At 45.6% G+C, this 27,745-nt stretch overlaps 2 protein-coding genes across 2 annotated transcripts in view; one reads left to right on the forward strand and one right to left on the reverse strand.

Annotated features, from left to right (window-relative positions):
• Window positions 1-14,846, reverse strand: part of Dtl (denticleless E3 ubiquitin protein ligase homolog) — a 39,797-nt gene extending 24,951 nt beyond the window's left edge. The window contains exons 1-7 of the mRNA XM_051148146.1: window positions 14,667-14,846; window positions 9,247-9,372; window positions 8,350-8,448; window positions 7,283-7,344; window positions 7,080-7,200; window positions 2,308-2,373; window positions 782-894 (exon numbers count right to left, since the gene is read on the reverse strand). Of these exons, the coding sequence (XP_051004103.1) occupies window positions 782-894; window positions 2,308-2,373; window positions 7,080-7,200; window positions 7,283-7,344; window positions 8,350-8,448; window positions 9,247-9,372; window positions 14,667-14,718 (639 nt within the window). The 5' untranslated portion in view covers window positions 14,719-14,846. The remainder of the gene's footprint in view (window positions 1-781; window positions 895-2,307; window positions 2,374-7,079; window positions 7,201-7,282; window positions 7,345-8,349; window positions 8,449-9,246; window positions 9,373-14,666) is intronic.
• A 243-nt stretch (window positions 14,847-15,089) lies between these two features.
• The window catches only part of Ints7 (integrator complex subunit 7), a 48,561-nt gene continuing 35,905 nt past the window's right edge, over window positions 15,090-27,745 (forward strand). Inside the window, exons 1-4 of the mRNA XM_051148147.1 lie at window positions 15,090-15,273; window positions 22,424-22,553; window positions 23,674-23,820; window positions 25,606-25,743. Coding sequence (XP_051004104.1) covers window positions 15,180-15,273; window positions 22,424-22,553; window positions 23,674-23,820; window positions 25,606-25,743 — 509 coding nt within the window. The 5' untranslated portion in view covers window positions 15,090-15,179. The remainder of the gene's footprint in view (window positions 15,274-22,423; window positions 22,554-23,673; window positions 23,821-25,605; window positions 25,744-27,745) is intronic.

A 27,745-nucleotide genomic window follows, 5' to 3' on the forward strand; every position in this document is an offset into this window, starting at 1 on the left:
GAAGCCAGTAATGACTTGGTTTATTTTTAAATCATTGATTTAAAGCAGTGGTTCTCAACCTTCCTAATGCTGAGTCCCTTTAATACAGTTCTACATGTTGTGGTGACCCTCCAACCATAAAATTATTTTTATTGTTATTTCTTAACTGTAATTTTGCTAGTTATGAATCATAATGTTAGGAATCTGATAGTGCAGGACTCTCCAAGGGGTCTTAACCCAGAGGCTGAGAACTGCTGGCTTAAAGGATGCATGTGCTTTTACTCCACAACACACCACCGTGCCCTGAACACCAGGGCTCCCTTAATGTTCTGAATAGATTTCTGTCACTCAAGGTGACTTGCTCCTTTCCCCAAGTCCATGGAGCTCTGAGGTGTTGGTATGGATCTACAGTGCGTAGGCTAGCCTGCCTACCAGTGTAGTTTCTGTTTAATAGTCTTTGCTTAAACATTTACATGATGAGTATGCTCAAAAATCATAAAGTCATTTTATAAAAGAACAATCTACCAAATCTAGTAAGCACCCCCAAAACTTAATACTAAGAAAGCACATCCCTCTTTTACAACCAACAAATTCCTTAAGAGAGATTTGCTTCTCCCCTATTGTTAGGGTCCACCAATGTCGGGCACAGTGGCACACATCTGCAGTCCCACACTTGATAGACAGATGTACAAAGGTCATGTATTCCAGGCCAGCCCAAGCACACGCAGAGATCTTGTCTCAAGAACAAGCAAACACAACAACAAAGCCCAGTGTTTACACACGCGCTTCTCGCAAACCTTACCACAGAAGGAGCGAGCCCCTTTGAATTGTGTTTCTTCTTGGGTTTTGAAGGCGTTTGCTTATCTGCAGTATTGTGAGCTCCACTGATTTGATTCACTTGTCTATAAAATCCATCTGAAAAGGTCCAAGGACACTGATTTTTAGTGTTTTCTGATTTTAAGCTGAATATAACATTTGGACATTTTTACATAGGACCCTACAGTTACACGAGATGGCTGAGTAGGTAAAGGTGCCGTGGCCAAGCCTGATGACCTGAGTTCAGCTACCCTAACCCACATGTTCAAATGAGAGAGTGGGTGCTTGTAAGTTGTCCTCTGATATCCACGGGTGCTGTAGCATGTGTATATAAACAATAAAAAATAAGATAATAATATCCCATGAGGAATTAATAACATACAAAAAGAAAATCAGATATAGTTCATAGCAGTTTTATTCATAATGGCTAAAACTTGGAAACAACCAAGGTAACCTTTAATGGGTGAGTGGATACAATGTGGCATATCTGGACAACAGAATCTTATTTTGTGCTAAAAATAAGTTATGACTCTGATTATGAAAATCTGGAAAACCATGGAGACAGCTAAAAAGACAGTCAGTGGTAGCAAGGCTCAGGGAGGAAATGGGCATGAGCAGCAGCGCACAGACTGTGTTAGGGCGATGAGACTATTCTATGTGCTAACGGCAGGTACATGCCCTGTGTCAGGGCAATGAGACTATTCTATGTGCTAACGGCAGGTACATGCCCTCTGTTTGTCAGTGTCCATAGCACATGTAACATGAAGATGAAACCCTACTACAAACTATGGATTTGAGGTGGTCACGCGTCAGTGCCTACCAGTTGAATGCAGAGAGCTGCCAGGAGGCTGTGCGTGTAGGTGTCAAGCATGTATGAACTCTGTACTTTAATGTTTCTATGAAACTAAAATTGCTCCCCAAAATGGTTTAATATGTTATAATCAACACAGAAATTAATGGTAAACAAATCAATACCACCTGCCTTAATACCACTATGGTGTAATACAAGCTTATATTTATTTAATCTGATTCTTTAAAACTAAAAGGCAAATTTTATCTTAGTGTGAAGGGATATAAACAGGGAGGAGAATGTATCCCATGGTGGCAGAGGTCAGAGGTCGGAGAACTTAAGAGAGTTTGTCCTCTTCTACCATGTGGGAATTGAACTCAAGTAGTTAGGCTTTGATGACAAGCACCTTGCCCAAAAAAGGAGAATTAAAAACAAACAATATCCAAAACAAACCTTTATTCAGTGAACCTATGCATTAGTAGTTTTAATTCTATCAATAATTTATGTAAATAAAATTATAATTCAGAGAGGAGATTAAAAGCATGAATAGTGTTGCAATAATCATTACCTTGAGAGTTGAGCAGTGAACACAAATGCAGTGTGAACTAGTGCCCCCTGCTGGCACCCAGGTGGAATAACCACCATTCCCATTTTAGTTTGAGGATCTTATTAAACATAGGGCAATTCCACACTTTATTAAAAATAAGGCAGAAGTAGCTTACCTTTTTTGTTGCACCTGGTGTCCCAGATCATAATGTTGCCATCTCTCCCACCTGTACAAAATACAGCTGTGGGAAAAGTTAACCAAGATGTCAGCAAAAACCAGTCAAAGACACATTTCCATTTAAATTTCCCAGAGAATGCAGTCCCTGAAAATACTGAATTTGGCAATAGAGATTATAGTGAGAAAATGGTAACACCAAGCAATTGTTAACATACTGGGAAGCTTTCTATGTTTTAAAAAAAAAAAGATTTATTTACTTATTATGTATACAGCATTCTGACTACATGTGTGCCTGCATGCCTGAACAGGGCACCACATCTCAGCATAGATGGTTGAGCCACCATGCAGTTGGTGGAATTGAGCTCAGGGCCTCTGGAAGAGCAGAGCGTGCTCATACCCTCAGGCCACCTCTCCAGCCCCAGGAGCTTGCTATCTTACGTGATATATACTGCTCTACATGCTTTTCACACATTATCTCAAAATGTCCGGTCAGTCTAGTAGGTAAGCACCACTCTTCCTGTTTTACAGATGAAAAACAGGCAGAGAAAAGACATCTAAAAGTATTCTCAGCAGGTAAAGTGCTGGCTCTGGGCATGGAAAAGGGCCTCAGAGCCGACTTGTGCAGACCTTCCATTTATTTGTAATGTTTTATTTTTTTGGTAAAAGGGAAAGCTAGGTATATGCCTTCAGTGGCTCAGTACTCGCTTAGCACACACAAGGCCACTGCAAAATATGCACATTTTAAAAAAATTTAAAAAGAAATTCTGTTTTCTATATGAAGAGTGAGCAATTCAACTGTAACAATTACAAACTGAACAAAACTATAATATAAAATAACCAAAACAACTACTTGAGAGCTTTGTGGATACTGAATAAAAATATAACATTTTGTAGGAGTCAACAACTAAGTCAAGTCAAGACTGTTTTAATGCCAACAGAAAAACCTGCCACCTTCATTTTGAGACAGCAAAACCAGGAAAGAGACTGGAATGGAAGAGAGCTGTTTTGGGATGACATGATTGGGGTTAGCTACCAAGTGAATTGACAGAACCACTGTTCTCCTGTATTAATTACTGCACAACTCTGAGTAAACTGAAAACTAATGTTTAAATAAGCACATTTTAGGGTATATAATATGGTTTGAACAGTTTACCCTTAGTGCACCAGCCAGGTAAAAGTAGGGCTCAGTCCTCATCAAAGCAGCTTCTTTTTGCAGCAGATGGAAACTATTTACAGAGACCCAAAGCTGCTCAAAATGCAAGTCAGTCACTATTTTGTGCCCACCCCAGCTGCATTACAGCCCTGCTGCTGCAGCTGTGCTCTCCTCCTGCCCTCCCCCCTCTGCTCAAGCTTCTCTCAGGGCCAGGGCCAGTCGGCTGCCCTGGTCAGTCTACTTTCTCTCTCAGTTTTTGGGTAATCAGAGGCCCTGTCTCAGGAAAACAAACAAATAAAAATTTAGCTTTGCCAAAATAGTCTAAGCCAATTCAATAGCTTAGTTTAATATTCCCGAGAATTTGTGTGAATAAACGCAGCTATTCCTTATAAAAACTGGGCATTTTTGCCAACTGTAGTGGCATCTGCTTTTAGTCCCAGCACCTGGAGGCAGAAGCAGATGAATCTCAGTGAGTTTAAGGCTAGCCTGCTTTGCAAAGTAAGGTCTGCAAGGCTACAGTAGTGAGACCCTGCCTCAAAGTTGGCAACCGTACTAACTCATCTTCAAAGGTTTCAGATAAAAACCAAAGTTGCCCTAAATCATTAACTTCCCAGGACAAGCTGGAGATAATGACCTAAGGATGAACACGGGGCTGGAGAGATGGTGCAGAGGTTAAGAGCACTGATTTTCCTGAGGGCCTGGTTGGGGTCCCAGCACCCTCATGGTGGCTCACACCCTTCCTAACTTTTGTTCCAGGGACGCACTGCCTTCATCTGGCCTTGGCAGGCACTGCACACATGCAATACACAAACATATATGCAGGCAGAAGACCCACACACATTAAAAACAGTAATAAAAATCAATTAAATGGCCTTAACTAACTTAACTTCATCAAGATGTTCAGTTATGATAATGTCTCTACCACCTAGTGGGTAAAGGAACAACTTGGAGAGGCCAAAGACACAGACACACACAGCACGGCATCCCCACCACCACAGACACAGACACAGACACACACAGCACGGCATCCCCCCACCACAGACACACACACACACACAGCACGGCATCCCCACCACCACAGACACACACACACACAGCACGGCATCCCCACCACCAAATACACACACACACACAGCACGGCATCCCCACCACCACAGACACACACAGCACGGCATCCCCACCACCACAGACACACGCACACACACACACAGCACGGCATCCCCACCACCACAGACACACACACACACACACACAGCACGGCATCCCCACCACCAGACACACACACACACACACACACAGCACGGCATCCCCACCACCACAGACACACACACACACACACACAGCACGGCATCCCCACCACAGACACACACACACACACACAGCACGGCATCCCCACCACCAGACACACACACACACACACACACAGCACGGCATCCCCACCACCACAGACACACACACACACACACACAGCACGGCATCCCCACCACCACAGACACACACGCACACAGCACGGCATCCCCACCACCACAGACACACACACACACACACACAGCACGGCATCCCCACCACCAGACACAACACCACACACACCACACAGCACGGCATCCCCACCACCACAGACACACACACACACACACACAGCACGGCATCCCCACCACCACAGACACACACGCACACAGCACGGCATCCCCACCACCACAGACACACACACACACACACACAGCACGGCATCCCCACCACCAGACACACACACACACACACACACACGGCATCCCCACCACCACAGACACACGCACACACACACACAGCACGGCATCCCCACCACAGACACACGCACACACACACACAGCACGGCATCCCCACCACCCAGACACACGCACACACACACAGCACGGCATCCCCACCACCACAGACACCACACACACACACACACACACCATCCCCACCACCACACACACACACACACACAGCACACACACACACACACACGGCATCCCACCACCACACACACACGCACACACACACACACACACGGCATCCCCACCACCACAGACACACACACACACACACACACACTCATCCCCACCACCACAGACACACGCACACACACACACACATCACGGCATCCCCACCAACCAGACACACACAGACACACACACAGCACGGCATCCCCACCACCACAGACACACACAACACACACACCACACCATCCCCAACACACACACACACACACACACAGCACGGCATCCCCACCACCACAGACACACACACACACACACACAGCACGGCATCCCCACCACCACAGACACACACACACACACACACACACAGCACGGCATCCCCACCACAGACACACACACACACACACACACAGCACGGCATCCCCACCACAGACACACACACACACACACACAGCACGGCATCCCCACCACCACAGACACACACACACACACACACAGCACGGCATCCCCACCACAGACACACACACACACACACACAGCACGGCATCCCCACCACAGACACACACACACACACACACACAGCACGGCATCCCCACCACACACACACACACAGACACACACACAGCACGGCATCCCCACCACCACAGACACACGCACACACACACACAGCACGGCATCCCCACCACCACAGACACACACAGACACACACACAGCACGGCATCCCCACCACCACAGACACACACACACACACACACAGCACGGCATCCCCACCACCACAACACACACACAGACACACACACACACGGCATCCCCACCACCACAGACACACGCACACACACACACAGCCACTCATCCCCACACAACACACACACACACACACACACACATCCCCACCACCACGACACACACACACACACACACACACACACTCATCCCCACCACCACAGACACACACACACACACAGCACGGCATCCCCACCACCACAGACACACACACACACACACACAGCACGGCATCCCCACCACCACAGACACACACACACACACACACACAGCACGGCATCCCCACCACCAGACACACACACACACACACACACACACACACCATCCCCCACCACCCAATACACACACACACACACACACAGCACGGCATCCCCACCACCACAGACACACACACACACACAGCACGGCATCCCCACCACCAAATACACAAACACACACAGCACGGCATCCCCACCACCACAGACACACACACACACACACACAAGCACGGCCATCCCACACCAGACACACAACACACAACACACACACAGCACGGCCATCCCCCACCACAGACACACACACACACACCGCACGGCATCCCACCACCAATACACAAACACACACAGCACGGGCATTCCCCACCACCACAGACACACACCACACACACACCACAGCACGGCATCCCCACCACCACAGACACACACACACACACACACACAGCACGGCATCCCCACCACCAGACACACACACACACACACACACAGCACGGCATCCCCACCACCACAGACACACACACACACACACACAGCACGGCATCCCCACCACCAAAGACAGAAACACACACAGAACGGTATCCCCACCACCAAAGAGATAAAATGATGAACACAAACCTACCTTTCTGAAACTTGGAAAAAGCTACGGACTTGAGGCTGCACTGGTGGCCTTTGCATGTTCCCATCAGCTCACCAACTTTTACATCCCAGAATTTGGCTGTTTGATCACCTGCTGCTGTAACCTTCGAAGAATAACATAGGAAATTTTAACAAAGAAACCCTTTATCAGCACCTACCCAGACCTGATAAAAGGAAGTCACTTACAAGTTTAAGTTCACCAGGGACCCAGGCCAGGTCAAAGACAGCATTCCAGTGAGCCATCCACTCTAAGCAAAGAAAATGTAGACGTGACATTAAACACCTTGTGTGGTGGTTTGAATAGCAATGACCCCAGACTCATGTGTGTGAATACTTGGCCCATAGGGAATGGCACTACTAGCAGGTGTGGCCTTGTTGGAGGAAGTGTGTCACTGTGGGACGGGCTTTGTGGTCTCCTATATGCCTAGTGTGGCACAGTCTACTCTGGGCTCCTCTAACACCATGTCTGCCCGCACACTGCCAAGCTTCCCACCATAATGGACTAACCCTCTGACACTGTGAGGCGGGCCCAATGAAGTGTTTACCTTATAAGACTTGCTATGGTCATGGTGTCTCTTCACAGCACTGAAATCAAGACACCTTGGAAGTTTTGATTATAAGACAGTGGCTAGTACTCTGGCAACGAGCCAACGAGCGTTAGGGAGTCAGATACCACACATGTCCACAACATCTGCGAGCGCTGGCATCTAAAGTTAAATGAGGGCTGGAGAGCTAGCTGAGTGGGTAAAGTACTTGCTGCACAAACAAGAAGCCCTGGGTTCACATGCCGAACACCCGAATAAATACTACGTCCAAGTATAGTAAATTCAATGAGAGACTTTGCCTCAAAAAGTTAAGGCAGAGCATGACTTAGGGAGACACCCCAATCTGGGCTCGGCACTCACATATACTTGTGAACATGCATTTACCCAGAGTCCCCATTCCCAAATAAATAAAATAATTTTTTGAGTATCAGAAGTAGTCTCTAAAATAGGCTCTTCTTGAAACATTCTGTAGGCCAAAACCTTCACAAGGTCCTAACAAGGAAACGACGTAGGTCTGACTTTACTTTGTGGCATTCACTGACTCCTTTTCCTGTGGAGGGCCTCACCTCTCTCTGTTCTCACTATGCACATGGCTACGTACCTTATTCCAACCAAGCTGGATCATGGACATAATGCCGCTCACTGTGTTTGTATTCAGAGTAATTTACCAAAGGCTTTCTGAACTGAAGTGTTAAGGACGACACTTACCCTTGAAGCATGTCTTCTTGCTAGCCTGTGACTCTGTGTTATAGAGTCTGACGAAGCCTTCTTCGTTAGCAACCGCTAAGATGTGCTCCATGCTGGGAGCTGAGAATAAACAAAGAACACACTAGGATTTTCCACTGAGCACAGAAGGGTTAAATGACCCAAGACGGGGCTGGAGAGATGGCTCACAGGTCAAGAATATTTGCTGCTCTTACAGAGGACTGGCGTTTGAGTCCCACACCCACATGACAGTTCACAACTGTCTGTAACTCCAGTTCCCTAGACTCAAAGGCTGGACTCTGTGGTAGACAGGCATACACACAAGTAAAACACCATACACATTAAATGAAAAATTGACTCAAAACCACCAAAATAGTCTTCAGAAACTCCAAGTTGACCAAGTCAAGAGTTGTACTGGCCAATGGCGACAAAAGCATGATACAGACCACCAGCAGGTGGAATCTGTTGGTTTTAAACTTCTCTTTTATAACCTTTCCTCAATTAAACTGTAAGACTGGAGGAAAGAACTTCTCTTTCTATTCACATTTTAAAAATGATTGCTAAAAAACTTCATTAAAAAAACATATACCTGTACTGGAGAGATGGCTCAGGTTAAGAGCACTGACTGCTCCTCCAGAGCTCCTAAGTTCAATTCCCAGCAACCACATGGTGGCTCACAACCATCTGTAATGAGATCTGATGCCCTCTTCTGGCCAGCCAGTGCACATGCAGGCAGAGCACTGTATACATAATAATGATTTTAAGAAACAATGTATCTTGTAAATCATGAGAGAACAGTTATAAGAATGATCTTAACATCCAAGTAATTTTTCTTTCAAAGTGCATTTTCCCTCTAAGTAGGAAATACAGTTGTTACGCTCAGCGCAGCCATTTCCTTACCAGTGCAGAAGGTGCACCCAAAGGGAGGGACAGGGACGCCCGCGTCTCCGTACGACGTGTGCTCGTCATTGCAGCTGCACTGATAGCCTCGTAAAAGGGACTGCAGAGGGTAACGTGAGGACCTCCCTAAAACAAGACACGCCCTTCAGGAGTCAAAGCGGAACATTGTGCTTTAGCATTTCCCACTGATCTACAGATAAGTACCTTCAGTTTTGTTGTCTTTTGATCCTGCTTCTGCCCCGTCCAAGCGATAGGGATCAAAGTTATGAGCTGCCATTCCTGGCTAAATAATTGTTTGTACAGAACTTTACATATTTAACGAACTGCTATCTATGGCTCTCCAGAATACCATGTTTGGTATTTTCTTTTCTTTTTTTGTTTTGAGACAGGGTCTCCTTGGCTGTCCCAGAATTCACTCTGTATACCAGGCTGGCCTCAAAGTTGGAGATCCGTCTGCCAAGATTAAAGGCCTGCAGCCACCACTACCCAGACATTTCTGGTATTTTCTTAAGCAGTTCTAAGAAAGAAATAAAAACACCCCCAATTGTTGAGGCTGCTTGGGTTATGCCATACATATGGTTTTTCGAGACAGGGTCTCTCTGTGTAGCCTTTGCTGTCCTGGACTCGCATTGTAGAACGGGCTGTCCTCGAACTCACAGCGATCGCCTGCCTCTGCCTCCCTAGTGCTGGGATTAAAGGCGTGTGCCACCACACCCAGCCCATACAAATATTTTTTGAGACAAAGTCTCATTATGTTCAGGTGGCTTTGGCTGTCCTGGAACTCACTCTGTAGCCTTGAACTCAGAGAACTACCTCTAACTCCCAAGTGCTGGGACTAAAGGATGTGTCCTACCACATCCAACTTGGTTTTACCATCTTAAATATAGAAAATTAGTGATTATGATCAGCACTAGTGCCCTTGTACATAAAGAACTCTGCCTCTTCTAGCAAACAAACAGCCTAAAGCATTACCAATTAAACTGTTACCCCCCTTCCATGAAAAGCTTGCTTTGGGAATCTCTATGAGAAACTTTCAAGTATATAGCAATCATTACATACATGCAAACCCGGCATGGTGGCCCACGCTTTTAATCTGAGCAAGTTCCAGGAGAGCCAGGGTTTCACAGAGAAACCTTGCCTCAAACAGTAAAGCAAAGCATATATAATCAGCATTCAAAGGGTTACTGCATCAGCCTTCGTGTTGAGTGAGTGACACATTCACTAATATCTAACTTCCACCTTCCTAAGAGTGCTGAAATTCTAGGATCCTAAAATTCTAACCGGAACCCAGTCATAGTATCTTAACTATAGAAGAATTTTAATTCAGAACATGGCTGCTCTGGCAAGAGATCATAGCCAAAGACCTTCTAGGTCTATGTGATCCTGCTAGAATACAAACACACCTTTAATCCAGGAGACAAAAGCAAGCAGATCTGAGTTCAAGGCCAGCCTGGTATAGTGCAAGTTTCGGGTAAAGAAAAGCTTAGGTCCAGGCGTGGTGGAACACACCTTTAACCACAAACAAAGGCACAGTTAGTTTGGAGAAGGAAGCACCTGTGTTTGAAAGTGATGTACAAGTCAATAGCAGAAAAAAAGACAAACCAGAGGGAGATCTGGCAGAATAGGATGCACCCAGCTCTCAGGAGAAGAGAGAGGAAAGGGGAGCTACTTAACAGGCAAATAGGGGGAGGAGGCAGTTTTCCCAGGAGAGGCTGAATCTGAGAACAAGCCAGGCACAGGTGAAGACAGAAGAAGCCAGAGAATGAGGAGCCAGGAGATTAGAGCAGATTGCTGACTTAGTTTGAGGCCAAGGCGAGGCCGAGAGAAGCCAGACTGACTCAATCAGCTGGGAGAGGAGTTCAAGCTAGAACAGCAGAGTTGAACCAGCCAGCCCAGAGCTCAGAAAGAATAAGGGCGAGCTCATTAAGCAGTAAGTCTCAGAGGGTGAGAACATTCTAGGCCTAGGTTAGCAGACAGAGGTAGTAATCCTCTGAGAGAACAACTGTATCAGACAAATAAAAGTTCATTTTGCTTTTAACATATACAAAAATAACCTAAAAGTGGTACGTACCTGTCACTAAGAAATAAGGTCAGAGAGGTTTTAGAGAACAACTTAAATTTTTGTTTATTCAGAAAGAGAAACATTCACTCAATAAGTAACCGCTAAGGATCAGATCTAAGTAATCGAGAGCACTGCAAACGTTAAGCAAACCAACATCTTAGGGCATACCAATTCTTACATTCTTGTTTATTTACAAATCTGTAGGGCAGCCAAAGGTTTATATATCTGGAGACAATGCCTTCCTTTTGCAAAATAGAAGAAAGGAAGTGACAAAGAAAGGCAGCCGCTCTTGGACAGAGAAGACACTTTAGCCCAACAGAACCTCCACCAAATCTAGTTTGAGAAGGAATGCGAAGAAAGGAGAAAAAGAAATTAATCTAGATTTAAAATTGCTCATGGGGACACTGTTCCATAATTTCAGTATTAAATATCACTGTAAGTAGTCTGTGAAAGACCACTAAACGAACATTAGGTTCACAAACACTCATCTAAAAAAAGTAAATTTGAAAACAAACGGCCACATCTCAAAAGATGCATACATGTATGATGTGGAATTTTTAAAGTCAAATTACATCAGATGGATGCAAAGAGGAATCAGTAAGTAAAACTGAAGATACAATATGCCCTGGATATTTTCACAATTAAGCTATTGCTCAACTCTGCCTCTTTACACCCACAACTAATATTTAAGAATTAAAGTGACTCACTGAGCGCTCCCTAGTTACCCCGTTCTTTCTGCAGCTCCCCACAAGACACGTGGATTCTTACTGTGCTGTGAATATGAACCTGCATTGCTTTCCAGGCTCCAACTGAGGAACAGTCCATCTTTCCTCAATAGACAGCTTAAGGCCCGTGCTCACAAATAACCAAGGCTTCACATTTTCAGAGACTCAACACCCTGACAGCCAACAACTCCCACATGGTATTACTTCCAAAGCTGCTGCCTGAGGTTGAGTGCTCCCCTTCCTACCATCTTCATCACCTCCTTTCTTCTTTTACAAAAGGAAGGTATTCTCATGTCCCCGTCTTACATCTTGCATTGCCGAAAGACATACTTGTTTCCATTACATATTTTTAAATAAAAATAAAAAATTAGTGAGGTCCTAATTATAAGACAAACAGAACATAAGACACCATGTACCTAAATCCATTTCTTAAAATTCATAAAAATTTTGCTTAAAACATTATAAAAAGTTATTCAGCTTCTAACAATTGCCCACTATTAATAGCTGTGGTGATAATTCAGCCCAAGGAAAGCCTTCAGGACTCACAGGCATTCCGCAGCACTTGGCATGTTTTTGACAGGGCATGACACGGTGGTAAGAATTTTTCAAGGATACATTAAATTACCATGGGATAAATTTGGGGCAGGAAAAAAAAAAGCGAAATAAATTCAAAAGAAAAGGCAACCATGTAGAACACCCAACAGTTAATGTGTTTGCTCACATTTTAAAAAATAGAGACCATGACTACCAAGTTGCTACAGTGACTGTTTGTACTATCAGATTTATTTATTTTGGTTTTTCGAGACAGGGTTTCTCTGTGTAGCCTTGGCTCCGAGACTTGCTTTGTAGACCAGGCTGGCCTTGAACTCACAGCAATCAACCTGCCTCTGCCTCCAGAGCGCTGGGACTAAAGGCGTGAGCCACCACGCCCAGCTTGTCAGATGTATTTAAAAGGTTATGATAACATTTTTAATTTCAAGATGCTAACAGTCTTAATAAGGCTAGAAATTATATCGTTGCATGCTTAAGCTTATTCTAAAAATGTTTAGATGCACATTTTGGAGGCTTGTTACACTCCAGGGAGTAAAACATCAGGGAAGTCTAGTGAAGTGTGAGAGAAAATGGAGCAGACGCAGTGTGTGGGGGTCCGTGGGAATGAAGCGGAGACCTAGACAAGCAGCCTAAGGGAACGTTCGAACATGCAATGAAGATATGGAGTCTTGAGCGACTCTCGGTTTGGGCTGGGGATATCCAGTTTAAAGTAACGTCACTCCCCAAAGCAGAGAGCAGATTTTGGGGGGAAAGCCAACTCAGTCTGGGGCATTACAACATAAGATGCTTGCGTGCTTGACTGTCTGAAGGTCAGCCCACACAGCTTTTATAGAAATTAACCTAAAATATAGGGACTGGCCGTGTTTAGGCAGCAGTAGAATCCCTGCAAGTGGCTGTAATTATCCTCAGGCGTGTGCTGAAGTGACCAAGAGTGGCCCAGCATTCCTGGAGGGGAAAGGAGACTCACAGATTTCAGGAGGTAACAAGAAATGGATTTCAATGCCTATCACTGACCAAGTATCTGTAAAGAGGAAGAAAGACAGGCTGAAAGGTGGACAGATGGACAGAAAATGTATCACATAGCAAGTTTCAACAGCCTTCCTTGGGCACATTAATAAAAGAGGTGGAATTGAATCTCAGGTGCTTAGCTCCAAAGACAGCTCCCAACCATCGTGTACGGCGGCCATTCCTAACACAGGGGACGAAGTTACTTGTGCAAAGTTCTTGGAAAGAAAAAGAGGCAGAGTGTAACTACAGCAGTCCCAAGGAGAGGGTACGAACACAAACTTCTAGAAGGGAGCAGGGCGTTAAGGCGTTTTTACCATCTTCTCAACATTGTGTTCTCAGGCCTACTCTCCAAAGATCTAACTTAAGGACACATAAACATAGTCACGTCCCTGACTATGTTCTGTAAGACTGCCTAGCGAACTGTAGGAAACGAGCCAGCTTGCTATATGCTATCATGAGAATATGGCCGAATTCCACCGTGAAGTGAAAAAAAAAATTAATCCCATTTCTGAATATACCTCGGGCCATCAAAAAAAAAAAAAAACATCTGGAACAATACCCTTCGATGTACTACCCGTGGTCACCTCGTGGGAGCGGCTATGGGCATCTTTTAGCCTGTAACTTAGAACTTCTCAGACTCCGCAGGGATGGGGGAGGGGGCTTGGGCGCCCTGAAAGCAGATGCTGTGCCTTCTCCCCCTGACCGAGGAGGTCCTCATCAACAACCCTGCAGGGATCGCTAGGGCTCTGCAAGGACGGCGCGTCCCCCGCCCCCAACCACACAGGCATGCTTTCGCTAGTTAACGCGCGAAACTGACGTAAGCAGCCGGGGGTCCCCGGGCGCCGCTCGACTCCAACGTCCCAGCTTCGGCCTCCGTTCCGACTTCACACGCTCGACTACGGCGAGCAGGGACCGGAGGGAGGCCGGGGGCGACCCTCTTCGGCGGCCCTCGCTCACCCGGATTCCCAATTACGCGGGAGATCTGGAGGCCCAGGGTCGGCAGCCATCCAAGGTGGAGCGCCTGGGGGGAGGAGGTTCCCGCCGCGCCGAGCGCCGTTAGGACCGTTACTCACCGCTCCGCAGGGCGCCGAGCTGGGGCTGGCGGACCACCGAGTTGAAGAGCATCTGGGCCCGACAGGGAAGGCTCAAGCTGAGGGAAACGCCGAGAAGATCGCCCCGGAGTTCCGCAGGAGCCGCCGTTCGCGCCCTCCACGACGCGGCGCGGCTTTGCCTCCGACTCCCGCCACCGTAAGCCCCGGCCGCCAAACTCCGCGCCAAACTGACGTCACGCCCTCCGATTGGCTCCCGCCGCGGCGTCCCGGCGCCTCGGAGGCCCTTCCCCCTCCTAGGCCCCGCCCCCTTCCCGCCGGGCCGCGGGAACCCAGGGTTCGGGAGCTCCCTGAGCGCCTGCGCGGGGGCCCCACCGAGGCGCCGGCGAACCGCGGGGCGACCGGGGCGCATGCGCGCACTGCCTGGCGGCGCGCGGAGGGAAAAAAAATCCGCGAGACCGCGGCGGGCGAAGATGGCGGTGCTGGGCAAGAGTTTGCAATCGTTGTGACTAGGCGAGTCGAGTGACTATCCGGGCCATGGCGTCAAACTCAAGCAAGTCTTTCCTGGCCGATGCCGGCTATGGCGAACAGGAGCTGGACGCTAACTCTGCTCTTATGGAACTGGACAAAGGTACTGGAAGGAGGGGAGCGGGCGAAGCGCCTAAGGGGGAAGTGGCGCCACCTTGTGGCGACAGCCGGAGCCAAGGAAGGCGCATGCGCCGAGGTGCGGGGCGGGAAGCGCCGCCGCGGGCGCTGGCGGGGCTGCTGCTGGGTTGGCCTTACCCAGCTGTGCTAGAGGCCCGCGCTAGCCCGGACGCTTTGACCACTGGGGGGCACAGTCTCCCTACTCCCCAAACCGTAAACGAGATAACTCCTAAAAATACTGAATTTTGACTTTATGTTTTAAAACGTTCAGTGAAGATGAAATCTTCCATCCAGACAGCCAAATGATTTCATGTTTCATAACGATTTGTCTTGTGGGCTGTCAGCTTCGAGTTCTAAAACAGGTTACACATGGCCGAGACCATCCGAAGAGCATGGCTGGGGCGCTCATTCTCTGCCGACAAGTTCCACGAGTTAGCTTCCTTGTACAGGTAGCTAAGAGAGGAGATTTTGGGGTTAGGAGTTGAGTTCCAATTCTGCTGATGTGATTGTGGAAAGAGACGTTACCATCCAGTTTCGATTTGTCTGCAGAGTGTGCACAGTATGTCCGAGCTGGCAGTAGTATTGCAAATATTAAGTGACAGTAGTATGCAGAAGATGCATTTATTAAGTGCTGAAGAGGAACGTCTTCGTTGCCAGACAGGGCAGACCGTTATCCATAACCGGTGTTATTGTGGAACCTTTGTTCCGTACACTTAAGAGATTTTTACAGCCGTTGTATGCTTCTTGTCAACTGTAGCCGGTGTATAAGCTCTGGAGACTGGATAGAAACCAAGGATCTGCCCTCAAGGTTTCTTGAACATGTCTGTTGAGTCTTTAGGGACTTCGGAAAGAATAGCTAATGTTTGGGTGGGGTTGCGACAGGTAGAAGTTTGACACTTTTTACAGGAAGGTCTCATCAAGACCAGGTTGGTCTGGAACTCCTTAAAGCCAAGGATGACTTTAAGCCTTTTTGTTGTTGTTGGTTCTTTGGTTTTTTAAGACAGTTTCTCTGTGTATCCTGGCTGTCCTAGAACTCACTCTGTAGACCAGACTGCCTAGAACTCACATTGATCCACCTGCCTCTGCCTCCTGAGTGCTAGGATTAAAGGCGTATGGTGACTTTCAACTTTTTATCCTCATTCTCCAACTTCTCAAGTCGTGTGACAGGTGTGCACCACACCTGGTTTATTCAGTGCCGAGCGCTGTGCTAATTGAGCCATATCCTCCTCATTGTTAGATTCTTTAAAAAGTCTTCACTTTTTTTTCGATATAAAAAATGTTACATCTGAATTGGGTATACACATTCATTAATCAAAAAATTGATATTTAGCTGTTATTTTGGTTTTTACTCTTAACACGTTACACATCTTTTTGCCTCTGAAATAAAAAGTTATAATAGGAACTTTATTTTTTAAATAGTGTATAAAATTTTTCTTCTCACAGATCTTTTTATCACTCTACTGTAGCTGATCTTGTCCCATGTAGAACAGTGATCAGAATATGGGGCACAGAAAAAGGAAATCTAGATTTAATCTCTAAAAGTGTGCAGTTGTGAGCCAGTGAGATGGCTTACCAGGTAAAGTGGCTTGCTGTGCAAGCCTGACTGCCTGACTGACCCTTGGCATCCACGGTGGAAGAAGAGAACTGACTCCTGTGGTAATCCTGTCTCTGCATTCGCACACATGCTCATGTGCACATAGACACACAATGATGGGATGAGATTTATGCATTTCAAAAGTTGCTGGGGCTGTCGTGGTGGTGTGGCCTCTGAGAGGCTGCAGGACTCTTGGGTGGGACCAGAGTTCAGTTCTCAGCACTCACATCCCAAACCATGACTGCCTGTAACACCTCCCCCACCTCTACATGCACATAGTTAAAAATGGAAATACTTAAAAGGTTGCAGTTGGGAGGGGAAAAGTTAATACATCCTTTTTTATAAGAAGAGTTGATATAAAAATACCTATGTGTAAGAAATAAATAGATGGCTGGTGAGTGATTTACAGATGAACCTCAAGGGCAAAGAGATACACTGTATAAACCAGAACAGAACAGTGTGATACACATGGGGATTTCTGGGCCCAGGAGACATTACTGCAGGCTGCCTCTCACATATTAGGCTAATGAGCTTATAGCCTTCCCTATGTACATTGTTTTCATCAGGCCAGGGCTTCTTCCCTCAGCTGATTGGAAGTGGTCCAGGTGAAAATAGGCAAACCAACCAGAGATCCACACTGAAACCACAACCTCATTTTCATGTGATTGCCGTTCATTCTTCTAATTTACAGGGGAAATTGTTGATCGTCTCAGGAATTCTTATTTGTTCTAAACCAGTGTTTTCTCATGTGCAGTCTGTGTTATTGTATGTCAGCATGTTCTTTTGCACTGGTTTCTGAAATTTTGGCAAGGGATATTTATTAGTGACGTCATAAGTTGCCTGCCATTTCTACTTCTGCTTTCTAAATATGAAGTGAATCTATTGTTGTCATCCGTCTGCTAAGCTGTGGCTTGTTGGTGGCTTTCCATTCTGTGGGTGTACTTGATTTATTTCTTTGGTGCTGAGACTTTTTTGTTTGTTTGTGTTGGGATTACAGGTGTGAGCCGCCATACTGGACTCCCTTGGTGCTGAGACTTGAACAAAAGGTCTTATTTCTGCTGTGTTGCTGCTCTCTGGTTGAGCTGTATTCTAGTCCTGTGTGGTGGGGCCCTTATGAGCCCCTCCTCATAAATGTGGAAGCAAAAAACTCTAGCTCATCTTTCAAGAATAGCATCTCACTTATTAGGCCCTCCAGTCAGACACATGCTTAGATTTAGGAGCTGGAGATGGTGAAGAGAAAGAGCTCACAGTTCCTGTGGTAGCAGCAGTGCCAGCTGCACTGGTCCTGAATGACAGAGCTCACTGCAGCATCTCTTGTTTCTTAGCAACAGCAGTTGCTCTGTTCTAATCAATTTGACAGTCTAGTGTTAGGTATTCTTAGAAGTTTAGCAGTCTTAAATGCCAGGAGGGATAACTCACCCTGTAACCACAGGACCTGGGAGGCAGAACAAGATAGTCACTCCCAGTTTGAAATCGTACATAGTGAATTCCAAGGCAGCCAGGTCTGCATAGTGAGTGACGGGACAGACAATGTTGAAAAGCAAGACTGTGTTTCAACAATCAAATAAAACCCAAAAAGTTTAGTCTTAAAAATGTTTAAGAGAGGGGAAGCCAGGTGGGAAAAAAATGTCTAAGAGATTACCTACACAGTCAACCAGACAAGACATCCCAACACGAGAACCTGAGATGTATGTTGTTTAGAAAACAGTGTATGGGGCTGGGGAGATGGCTTATCAGCTAAGAACACTGGCTGCTCTTTCAGAGGACCCTGGTTCAGTTCTCAGCCCCTATATGGCAGCTCACAGCCTTTACTGTCAGGTGATCCAAGGTCTTCTTGTGGCCTCTGCATGCATTGCAAGTACATGTTTATACATATAGGCAAAACACCCCCAGTGGCACTCCTCCTCCACCAAGGCCACACCTCCATTAACTGGGGACCAAACATTCAAACATACTAGCTTATTGGGGGGTCACTCATATTCAAACCACCGCAGTTGATAGATTTTATTGGATTATTGATTGGAATCTGTTGTAGAATTATTCTTTCTAAATTATTAATCAATACAGTAAATTATTAAGTCAGTAGTTCCCTTTAACCAGCTAGTTCCTCAATGACTGATACACAGAGACTATGATTTATTTTTAAGCTGTAAGCACTATGCTGGGCAGATTCTGAGATACTCTAATTTTAGTACCTTTAAAACCCACATAAAAACCAATCATTTGCCAGTTTGACGACTCCTGGGGCAGCTTCTGCTCCATCAGTCAGTTCCTAGAGCTACGTGCTCAGCCACCGTCTTGCCCTCAGCCACATAGCCAGCTATCCTCCTAGTGCCCAAAACACGTTTGTCTTTCTCCACATCTCCTGGCAAAAAAGCCTTTCTCCCTTCCCTTTCCAGAGTTCTTGTCTCCCTACCAGGAAGTCCCACCTTCTACTTCCTGTCTTTCTGCCTAGCTGATTGGCCAGTCAGCCCTTTATTGACAGCACTACATCCCCACAAGACATTCCTCCTTTTAGCCTAAAAAAGATCTCCTTTACATATACATCTATATTATTATTACATATATACAATAAACTACATACAGCAAAAAGAACCATGAAACAATTAGGAAAGCCATATATAAAAGTTACATTCATGGGCTGGAGAGATGGCTCAGAGGTTATGAGCACTGATTGCTCTTCCAAAGGTCATGAATTCAATTCCCAGCAACCACATATTGGCTCACAACCATCTATAACGAGATTTATATACATAATAAATAAGCAAATCTTAAAATAAAATGCTGCGTATATAAAAAAAGTTACCTTCATAGTGCTTTGCTTATTTGTATTTGGGAACCTTGAGGAAAACATATCTTTCCTATCTTGGTGAGTTTAAAATTCTGAGCCTCAATCAATCTCTATCATACATGATATCTATCTAGACCTTAAAACATCTCCCTAGCTCCTAAGCAGCTAGCTTAATTCTGAAACTATAACTATCTGGTCTTCAACCTCATCAGAGACTTGAGAAGGAATCAAATTAGTTACCTGAGTAAACAGGAAGTGCAGGCTAGCCACCTCCAAATATAAAAAATGATAGAGACAGTTCACTGCCTGCACAGCCACCCCAAAACTATAATGATAGTCATCTTCAGCCTTCTGGCTCCGTGTAGCTGACAGACATATTTGTGAAGCAGGAACTATGAAGGACTTGCTTACCTAGTTTTGGCAGTTGACTCAGCCTGCATCCAAGCTTGTTCATTTTAGGCAGAATTCTGTCTGTGGTAGAAACTAGGGTATTTCTTTGCCCAGGTGGCTGACGTGCCACATTTGAAACCATCTCCATGTGGAGGATCTTTGATGTTCATCGTCTTCTTTGGGGTAGGTTGGGGATGCTGCCAGGAGCTGGCATGTCTCATTGTCAAAGACTGCTTAAATTAATAAAAACATCTTTAAATGCTGTTTTACATAATCTACCTATAGAATCATATCTATAGCTGTTAAGTCTAGGGTGTCTATTTCTATGCTAAATTAGATTTGTTTCCGACATGACCCTGAGTTGATCAACTGACAATTAACTTGTATTACTTAGTTCTTCTAAACAGTTTGTGATAGCAGCTTTAAAAATCAAGGAAGTAAGCTGGGCGTGGTGGCGCACATCTGTAATCCTAGCGCTTGGGAGGCAGAGGCAGGTAAATCGCTGTTGAGTTCCAAGCCAGCCTGGTCTACAAAGCGAGTCTAGGACAGCCAGGGCTACACAAAGAAGCCCTGTCTCAAAAAACCAAATAGTAGTAGTGGTGGTGGTGGAGGTGGTGGTGGTGTAAACCTTGTGTTATAAATGAGTTATATGGGTACAATATCTCATACCGCAGTAGGGGTGTGTGTGTGTGTGTGTGTGTGTGTACGCACACACACTACAAAGTAACCTTGAATTTCTGTCAATATATCAAATTTATACCAATGTATTAAAATAACCTTATTTAAGTATAACAATATCTCTAAGTTGAAGAGTAAATACAATAATCGGCCTTTTGTCTTATTATTCCTATAAGGTATTTCTAAATTCTTTCTTCTTTTCAACCCCTTTCTCCTTACCTAAGAAAGAGAGATAGAGAAAAGAAAAAGAAAACAGAGACATCTTTGAGTCTAACTTTGTTTTCTCTCAGAATAAGATCATCAATAACTTGTAACCAACCCCTTTAAATCAACAATCATCTATTACCCAAGAAAACACCAAAATCCAGCTGCCTCACCTTAGTGGGAATTGGATGTCATCCTTTTAAGGCTGCTTCCACCTGATTTTGGGTGCATAGGATACACTAGCAATAACATTTGTGGTTCAGTCTCTACATGTTTAGAAATTCCAGACATAATAGAAGTTTTGTTTGGAACAGTCTGAACTGCTGGACAGGTTGAGATCAGCAGCTTTCTTTGAAGCTGTCCTGGGAGCAGGCTCTGATGAGGAACAGCAACCAAAGCACTTGGTGCTGGCCCTTGCAGGAAGCTGGAGCTGATGTGTCAGCATCTCGGTACGCTGGAAGATGAGCCCCGCCACATCTTTCCCAGCATCATCAGTGTCTGGCTCTTTTGTTCTAAAAACATAATTTCTCACAAGCATTATACACTCCGGAAATTATAAATGTATGAGATGTGCAGGATGCACAGATCAATTAAGGCTGGTTCTCTGTCCCCCCCACCCCCCCTCGTTTTCATTTGCAAATAGAATTTGTTATTCAAATTGTTCTGTGTTTCCTCTATCCTTGGATGAAAATATGTTTACAATCCGAAAAGAAGACAGAACTTTACAGATGTCGTGTCTCGCTCATCCTATTTGAGCATCCGTGACACGGCTCAGTGTGAAAAGCCTGTGATGTGCAAGGCTGGCAGCCTGACCTTGATCACAATATAAAGATGAACAAAAGTAGATCCCACAAAGTCATCTTCCAATCTCCACATATCTGTGTGCCTAAAAACCCATAATCACACTGCACACACAGTAGAAAAATTAACAAATTTCATTGCTTTTACATTATCTAGCATGCCTAGGTAACTCTCTTAAAAGGCAGTAGTTGTAGAGGAAGCACCAAATGCACAACTAATGGGGAGATGGAGAAGCATGGAACATCAAATAACACACACACACCCATAGCGCGTCGAGCTACGTGTGAGACGTAGCCCGGGCTGGCCTCAAACTTGCTCTGTAGCTGAGGTTGACCTTGAACTGTTTGTTTTGCCTCTACTTCCCATGTGACGTGATTACAGGACTATGCCACCATATCCAGCTTCCAAATAACTATTATATATGCCTTTTGTGTTTATTCTCCTTGTTAACTGTTTTGTTTTGTCTAAATTGCAATCTTCCTGACTTGGCCGCCTGTGGTTAGGCTATAGGCATGTGCCATCTTGCCAGACAGCCATTTGTAGTTTTGAACAGGAGTCATGGAGGTGCTACTTTTAACCGTTGACTAACTGCTGTCCTACTGTGTGATATGTCAGTATTGAATGATTCTGCCTAGGGCTACAAGTTGGTGATTAGCTCCTCCTGTGCTTCTTCAATAGGCCTGAGGTCTGGCAAACTTGGGGAGCAGTGTGAAGCAGTTGTGCGGTTTCCCAGGCTTTTCCAGAAGTACCCATTCCCGATTCTCATCAATTCAGCGTTCCTGAAGTTAGCGGACGTTTTCAGAGTTGGGTAAGTGTCCTAAAGGAAATGCTGTTGTGTCGTCTCTCCTTCTGGGCTGTTAGGACTTCTTGCCACTGGGTTACTCTCGGTGGATGCATACTGCTTTGCATGTTTAGTCAATTAATGACATTTTCAGCAAAAATGAAAAGTAAGGTAATTATTTCCTTAGGGAACAAGACAACGTGAGTCAGGTGAACCTATGCTACTGCGTGTATATTTTGTAAAACTCAGGGTTCGCTTGGTTTTTTTACAGATTGTTTTACGACATTCCTGATTTCAATTAGTGACTTGAAATATTTCATACACGTGTGTAAGCGCTGAATAAGTGCCCATCTCCTCCTTCTCTCCCCACCCTTACCTCTCCCACTTCTTCCTCCTGTTCTCGGTTCATTCTTGTGCCTGTATATATGTCAGGTGGAGGAGGGTCACCTGACATCCTAGGCTTGGTCACGTTGTGATTGCAGAGGTTAATTCTGTTCTGTAGCTCTTCTTGTGTCTGGCAATTAGGCATCTTGAAGCAGGGCTTGTTGTTTTAAAAAAATTAAAATCCCAACTGTTTGATTTTACCAATAAAGACTCTGGAGCCTGATGCTGGGGTGAAAACCTAGCTCAGAGAGGCTGAGAAAACACCCAGCTGACCTTCCTACTCAGCTCCCGTCTCAGGAAAAGGCCCAAAAAACTCATTAACTCAGCTGACAGCCCAGGAGGAAAAGGCTAAGAAACCAAGGCTGGCTAGCTCAAAGCTCAAAAAGCTCCTTTCTCGTCCACGCTGTCTTCAGTTCCCTTCTACTCCAAGTCCCTCCTACTCTTTAATCTCTGTCAGCTGGTTTCTTGTTCTGCCTCTTGACCTAGGGTTAACTTTATTAAATCCTGTGTACAGAAAGCTCTTGGATTAAAGGTGTGTGCTAGGACTCAACCACACCAAACAAAAGACAGATTCTCACAGTCTCCGGTTCACAGTGGGATCAGATACCCTGCAACAGCTGCTTTTGTACAGGATCTACCACATGCAGAGTTTAGTGGCTCTTTACAGGAAAAGCCCTGCTGTTAGTACTGCTCTGACCCCAAGTTACACAACACTTTCCTAGAGTGAGCTAATTTCTTTCTTCTTTTTTTTTTTTTTTTTTAGGAACAACTTCCTGAGGCTTTGTGTTCTCAAAGTGACTCAGCAAAGTGAGAAGCACCTGGAAAAGATTCTAAACGTGGATGAATTTGTGAAGAGGGTTTTCTCAGTGATTCATAGTAACGACCCTGTGGCGAGAGCCATCACTCTCCGGTACTGTGTCACTGTGTGACTCAACACAGGCTGGTTAAGCTGTCTTTATGTACCTAAAAGGACTTGTTTGTCACTAAGACTGCAAAAATATGGGCACCATTCTCATCTGTAAATCAGGTTAACATCTGTAATGCTACTCTGTTTGTCAATTGCTTTGCCTGTGCTTCAGGCATCCCACATCGTAGGAACTCCAATCTTAAGCACTGGGTGGATTTCACTACAGTGTAGCCTTGGCTCCTTCTGAACTTCTGAAGTTCCCCAGGTAGGCATTGGACTTGGAAATCCTGCGTTCGCCTCCCAAGCACCTGAGATTGCATGTCTATGTCACCATGCCTGGCTCCATTCTCTTTGAATTCTGCTTGTATAATTGGGGAGGAATTTTGAAACTCAGTTAATTAAGTTATTGGTCTTCTTCCTAGCCTTTCCTGCCCACATAGTTCTCCCTTAACCAGCAGGTGCAGAAGATCACTACTTCCTTGTGTTTTCTTTTTTCTGGGTCAAGCATCGGTTCAGAATTAGTTGTTTTGTCATTCTTCTGCCTTTTGATTAAGCTGAGTATGATGTGGTTTGTTAAAGTTGGTTCTTGGTGCGAGGGATGCAGCTGGTTTGGTAAAAAGACTTGCCCAGCACTGCTGAAGGTCCCAGTTCAGTTCTCAGCGCTTCAGGAAACTGGGTGTGGTGTGCACACCTGTGAGACCACCACTTGGAAAGCTGGGGCAGGAGGTTAAAGGTTCAGTACCACTTTGGCTACAAGTAAGTTTAAGACCAGCCTGAACTATATGAGACCGATGAGAAATTTAAAATTAAGACATCTACACGTACATTTTTTATTTCAATTTTTTACATTTTTTTATTGTGTGCGTTTGCAGAAGACAAATTTGGGGATTCAGTTCTTTTCTTCCACTGTATGGGTCCCACAGACTGAACTCAGGGTGGCAGGCTTGGTGGCAGGTATCCCACTGTGCTGTGTGTCTCTAGTCTTGTATTTTCTAGGCTTCTTTTTCCTCACTGTTGTAGATACTGGCATGAGCTGCAGGGGCCATTCTCCACCTCTGAGAGAATCTCCTCTTGGTGTGGTAGATTAAAAGAGCATCATGCTGGTGTTTATTGATGTGGGGAAAGCTGGGAAGTCTTTGTACTTCGTGATTCTGTTTAAGAGTGGGTGTGCTGGACTCCTAACGCTTTGTTAAAGTGAGCTGCTCCATGCAGCATCGATGCTGGGATGCTTTGCTAGTTCAGAAGCTCTTTTCTGAGCTCTGACCCTGAGCTGTATGTACTTCAAGGTGGTTTTTAAGAAATGTAGCTTGTATGTGTCAGAGGCGGTGTAGAGACGGGTTGTAGCTCTGTGGTGGCGCACTTGCCTGGCAAGTATAAAGCCCCAAGTTCAATCCCCAGGGTCGGGAGGGAGGTAGGAAAGGAAATTTAGCTTATGCTAGGTGAGCTGTTTTAGTGTTTCCTGCTACACTTAAGCACATAGATGTGCTTAGGTTTGAGTCGCTGCTAGAGTTCTTTGTTTGTTTGTTTTGTTTTGTTTTTTGAGACAGAGTTTCTCTGTGTAGCCTTGTCTGTCCTAAACTCACTCTGTAAACCAGGCTGGCCTCAGTCTACCTGCATCTGTCTCCTGAGTGCTGGGATTGAAGGTTTGTGCTGCAACTGCCTGGCATTCTTAACCTGAAATGTGTAGAATGACCTAAACTTCCTGGGTTGATAATCTAGCTTGTCTTCCTTTTCCTGTGCTGACTGTGAGCTAACTGTGTGTCCACCCTTGTGTCTCTGTTTGTGTAGGATGCTGGGAAGTCTGGCGTCAATCATCCCTGAGAGGAAGAATGCCCACCACAGTATTCGTCAGAGTTTGGATTCCCATGACAATGTGGAAGTAGAAGCTGCTGTCTTTGCAGCCGCGAACTTCTCTGCACAGTCGAAGTAAGCATAAGCCGTCTAGTCGTTGGGCTCCCAAGGGACCGTCTGAAGAGTAACTTATCAATATCTGTGAGGAATAGAGAGAGAGGTAATGAGGATTATTGTCCAAGAAGTCTCACAACATGTTGGGGGAAGAAAATACAAATGGTGGGCCCAAAAAGACAAGTTCTTCATAGCCTGGTTTGAGGAAGCTGCCTTTGGTAGCTTTAATGTTTACTGAATAGCCTTCCAGAAAAATGTCCATAATGGCTACTTTCTGATTGTGTTTGGCACAGCTTGCCATAGGCAGTAACTTAAAATAAAACTGACTTTGGTGTGTTCACAGTGTTGTATGCTGCACTGCTATCTTAGAAGTGTGTGTGTGTGTGTGCGTGTGCGTGCGTGTGTGCATGTGTGTGCGTGTGTGTGTGTACATACACACGTATAGGTGTGTACATGCACTGGCCTGCAACTTAACAAGCTGGCCAGCCAGCAATTCCAGGGATCCACCTGATTCTGCCTTCCTGGATGTTAACTACTCTAGTCTGGAGTGAACATGGGAGAGCGGGGCTTCAGACTAAAATGCAGCAGCCAGCTTTATTCAGAGCATCAGACAGTTATACTCTGAGGGTTAAGTCACCTGAGCGAAGTATACAATCACAAGGAGAAGCCGAATGTTGTAAAGGCGTGTTTCAGTCGAGACAGGGCGTAACCGCAGCTGAAGTAAACTCACTCCTATGTGCTATCCCTAGGAGGAGCACAGAACCACATTCCAAGAACAAGTCTGTGCTTTGAAGAAACTGAGGTTTCTCACAAGCACTTGGAATCCTCTGGACTTCCACATTATTGAACTGTGTTTTAACACCTGGCCCTGGCATTGTAGGCATACTGTAGCTGGCGTTGTAGGCATACCATAGCTAGAATTGTAGGCATACCATAGCTGGCGTGTGTGTGTGTGTGTGTGTGTATGTGTGTGTGTGTGTGTGTGTGTCTTTTGGGAATTGAACTCAGGTTCTCCACCTAGACAGTTACTGACTGAGCTACCTCCCCAGTTCAGTGGGATTTATTACTGTGTGTATATGCTATATGCATGTATTTACCTGTAGAGGTAGGAAAAGGGTATCAGATCCCCTGGACTGAAGTTAAGGCGGTTATGAACCTCTGATATGGGTGCTAAGAACTGAACTGGAGTCCTCTGTGAGAGCAGGAAGTGCTCCGAGCCACTCTGTCATATCTAGTCCCATATGTTATTGTTGTTTTCAGAGACAGGCTCTCACTATTTGGCTCTGGCTGTCTTTGAACTTACTATGTAGACCAGACTGGTAGAGATCCTCCTGCCTCTGCCTCTGCCTCTGCCACCCAAGTGCTAGAATTAAAGGTGTCAGTCACTACACCCAGCCTAGACCCATAAACTTTCAAATAGAATGTTGCTTTGTGGAGGCCATTTTTTTTGGTAATCTGCATGGAAGGCCATAAACATGTGCTTCCATGTGACCAGGGACATTACCTTCTGAGACCTTAGCTGAGGATGAACAAGGCACTGATACCCTCAATGTGTTCACATGGCATTGTGTTTATATACAAAGGTCTGTCTCTACCTGTGCTTTTTAAAAAATTGTTCTCAGACAGCTTCAGACATATATATAACGTATCTGATCATATTCAGCCCACGCATTTCCCCCAGACCCTCCAGCACCTCTCTGTCCCACTCTGACACCCTCTTTTAGTGACTTGACCGCTCTTTCCAAGCGCAAGCAACCGGCACTAACTCCTCACCTAGGGGCTGAGCCTCGTGAGTCCCCCTCTTTCACGTTAGCATGCTGATGGCTTGTCCTTGTACAAGTCCTGGGCAGGCCTCCTTGACTCCTCTGAGGTCACGCTTGCAGTGGCGTGTCCAGAAGACGGCGTGTCCCCCCTGCTCGGCCTGTCCTTTGGCTCTGACGTTCTTCTCGCCCTCTTCCTCCTTCCCCAAGCCTGCTGGGTTTGATGTCAGTGTCTCATACAGGACTGAGCATGTGTCCTGCCA

This window comes from Acomys russatus, chromosome 6 (assembly GCF_903995435.1).
Source record: "Acomys russatus chromosome 6, mAcoRus1.1, whole genome shotgun sequence".
In the NCBI taxonomy this organism is placed as follows: Eukaryota; Metazoa; Chordata; class Mammalia; order Rodentia; family Muridae; genus Acomys; species Acomys russatus.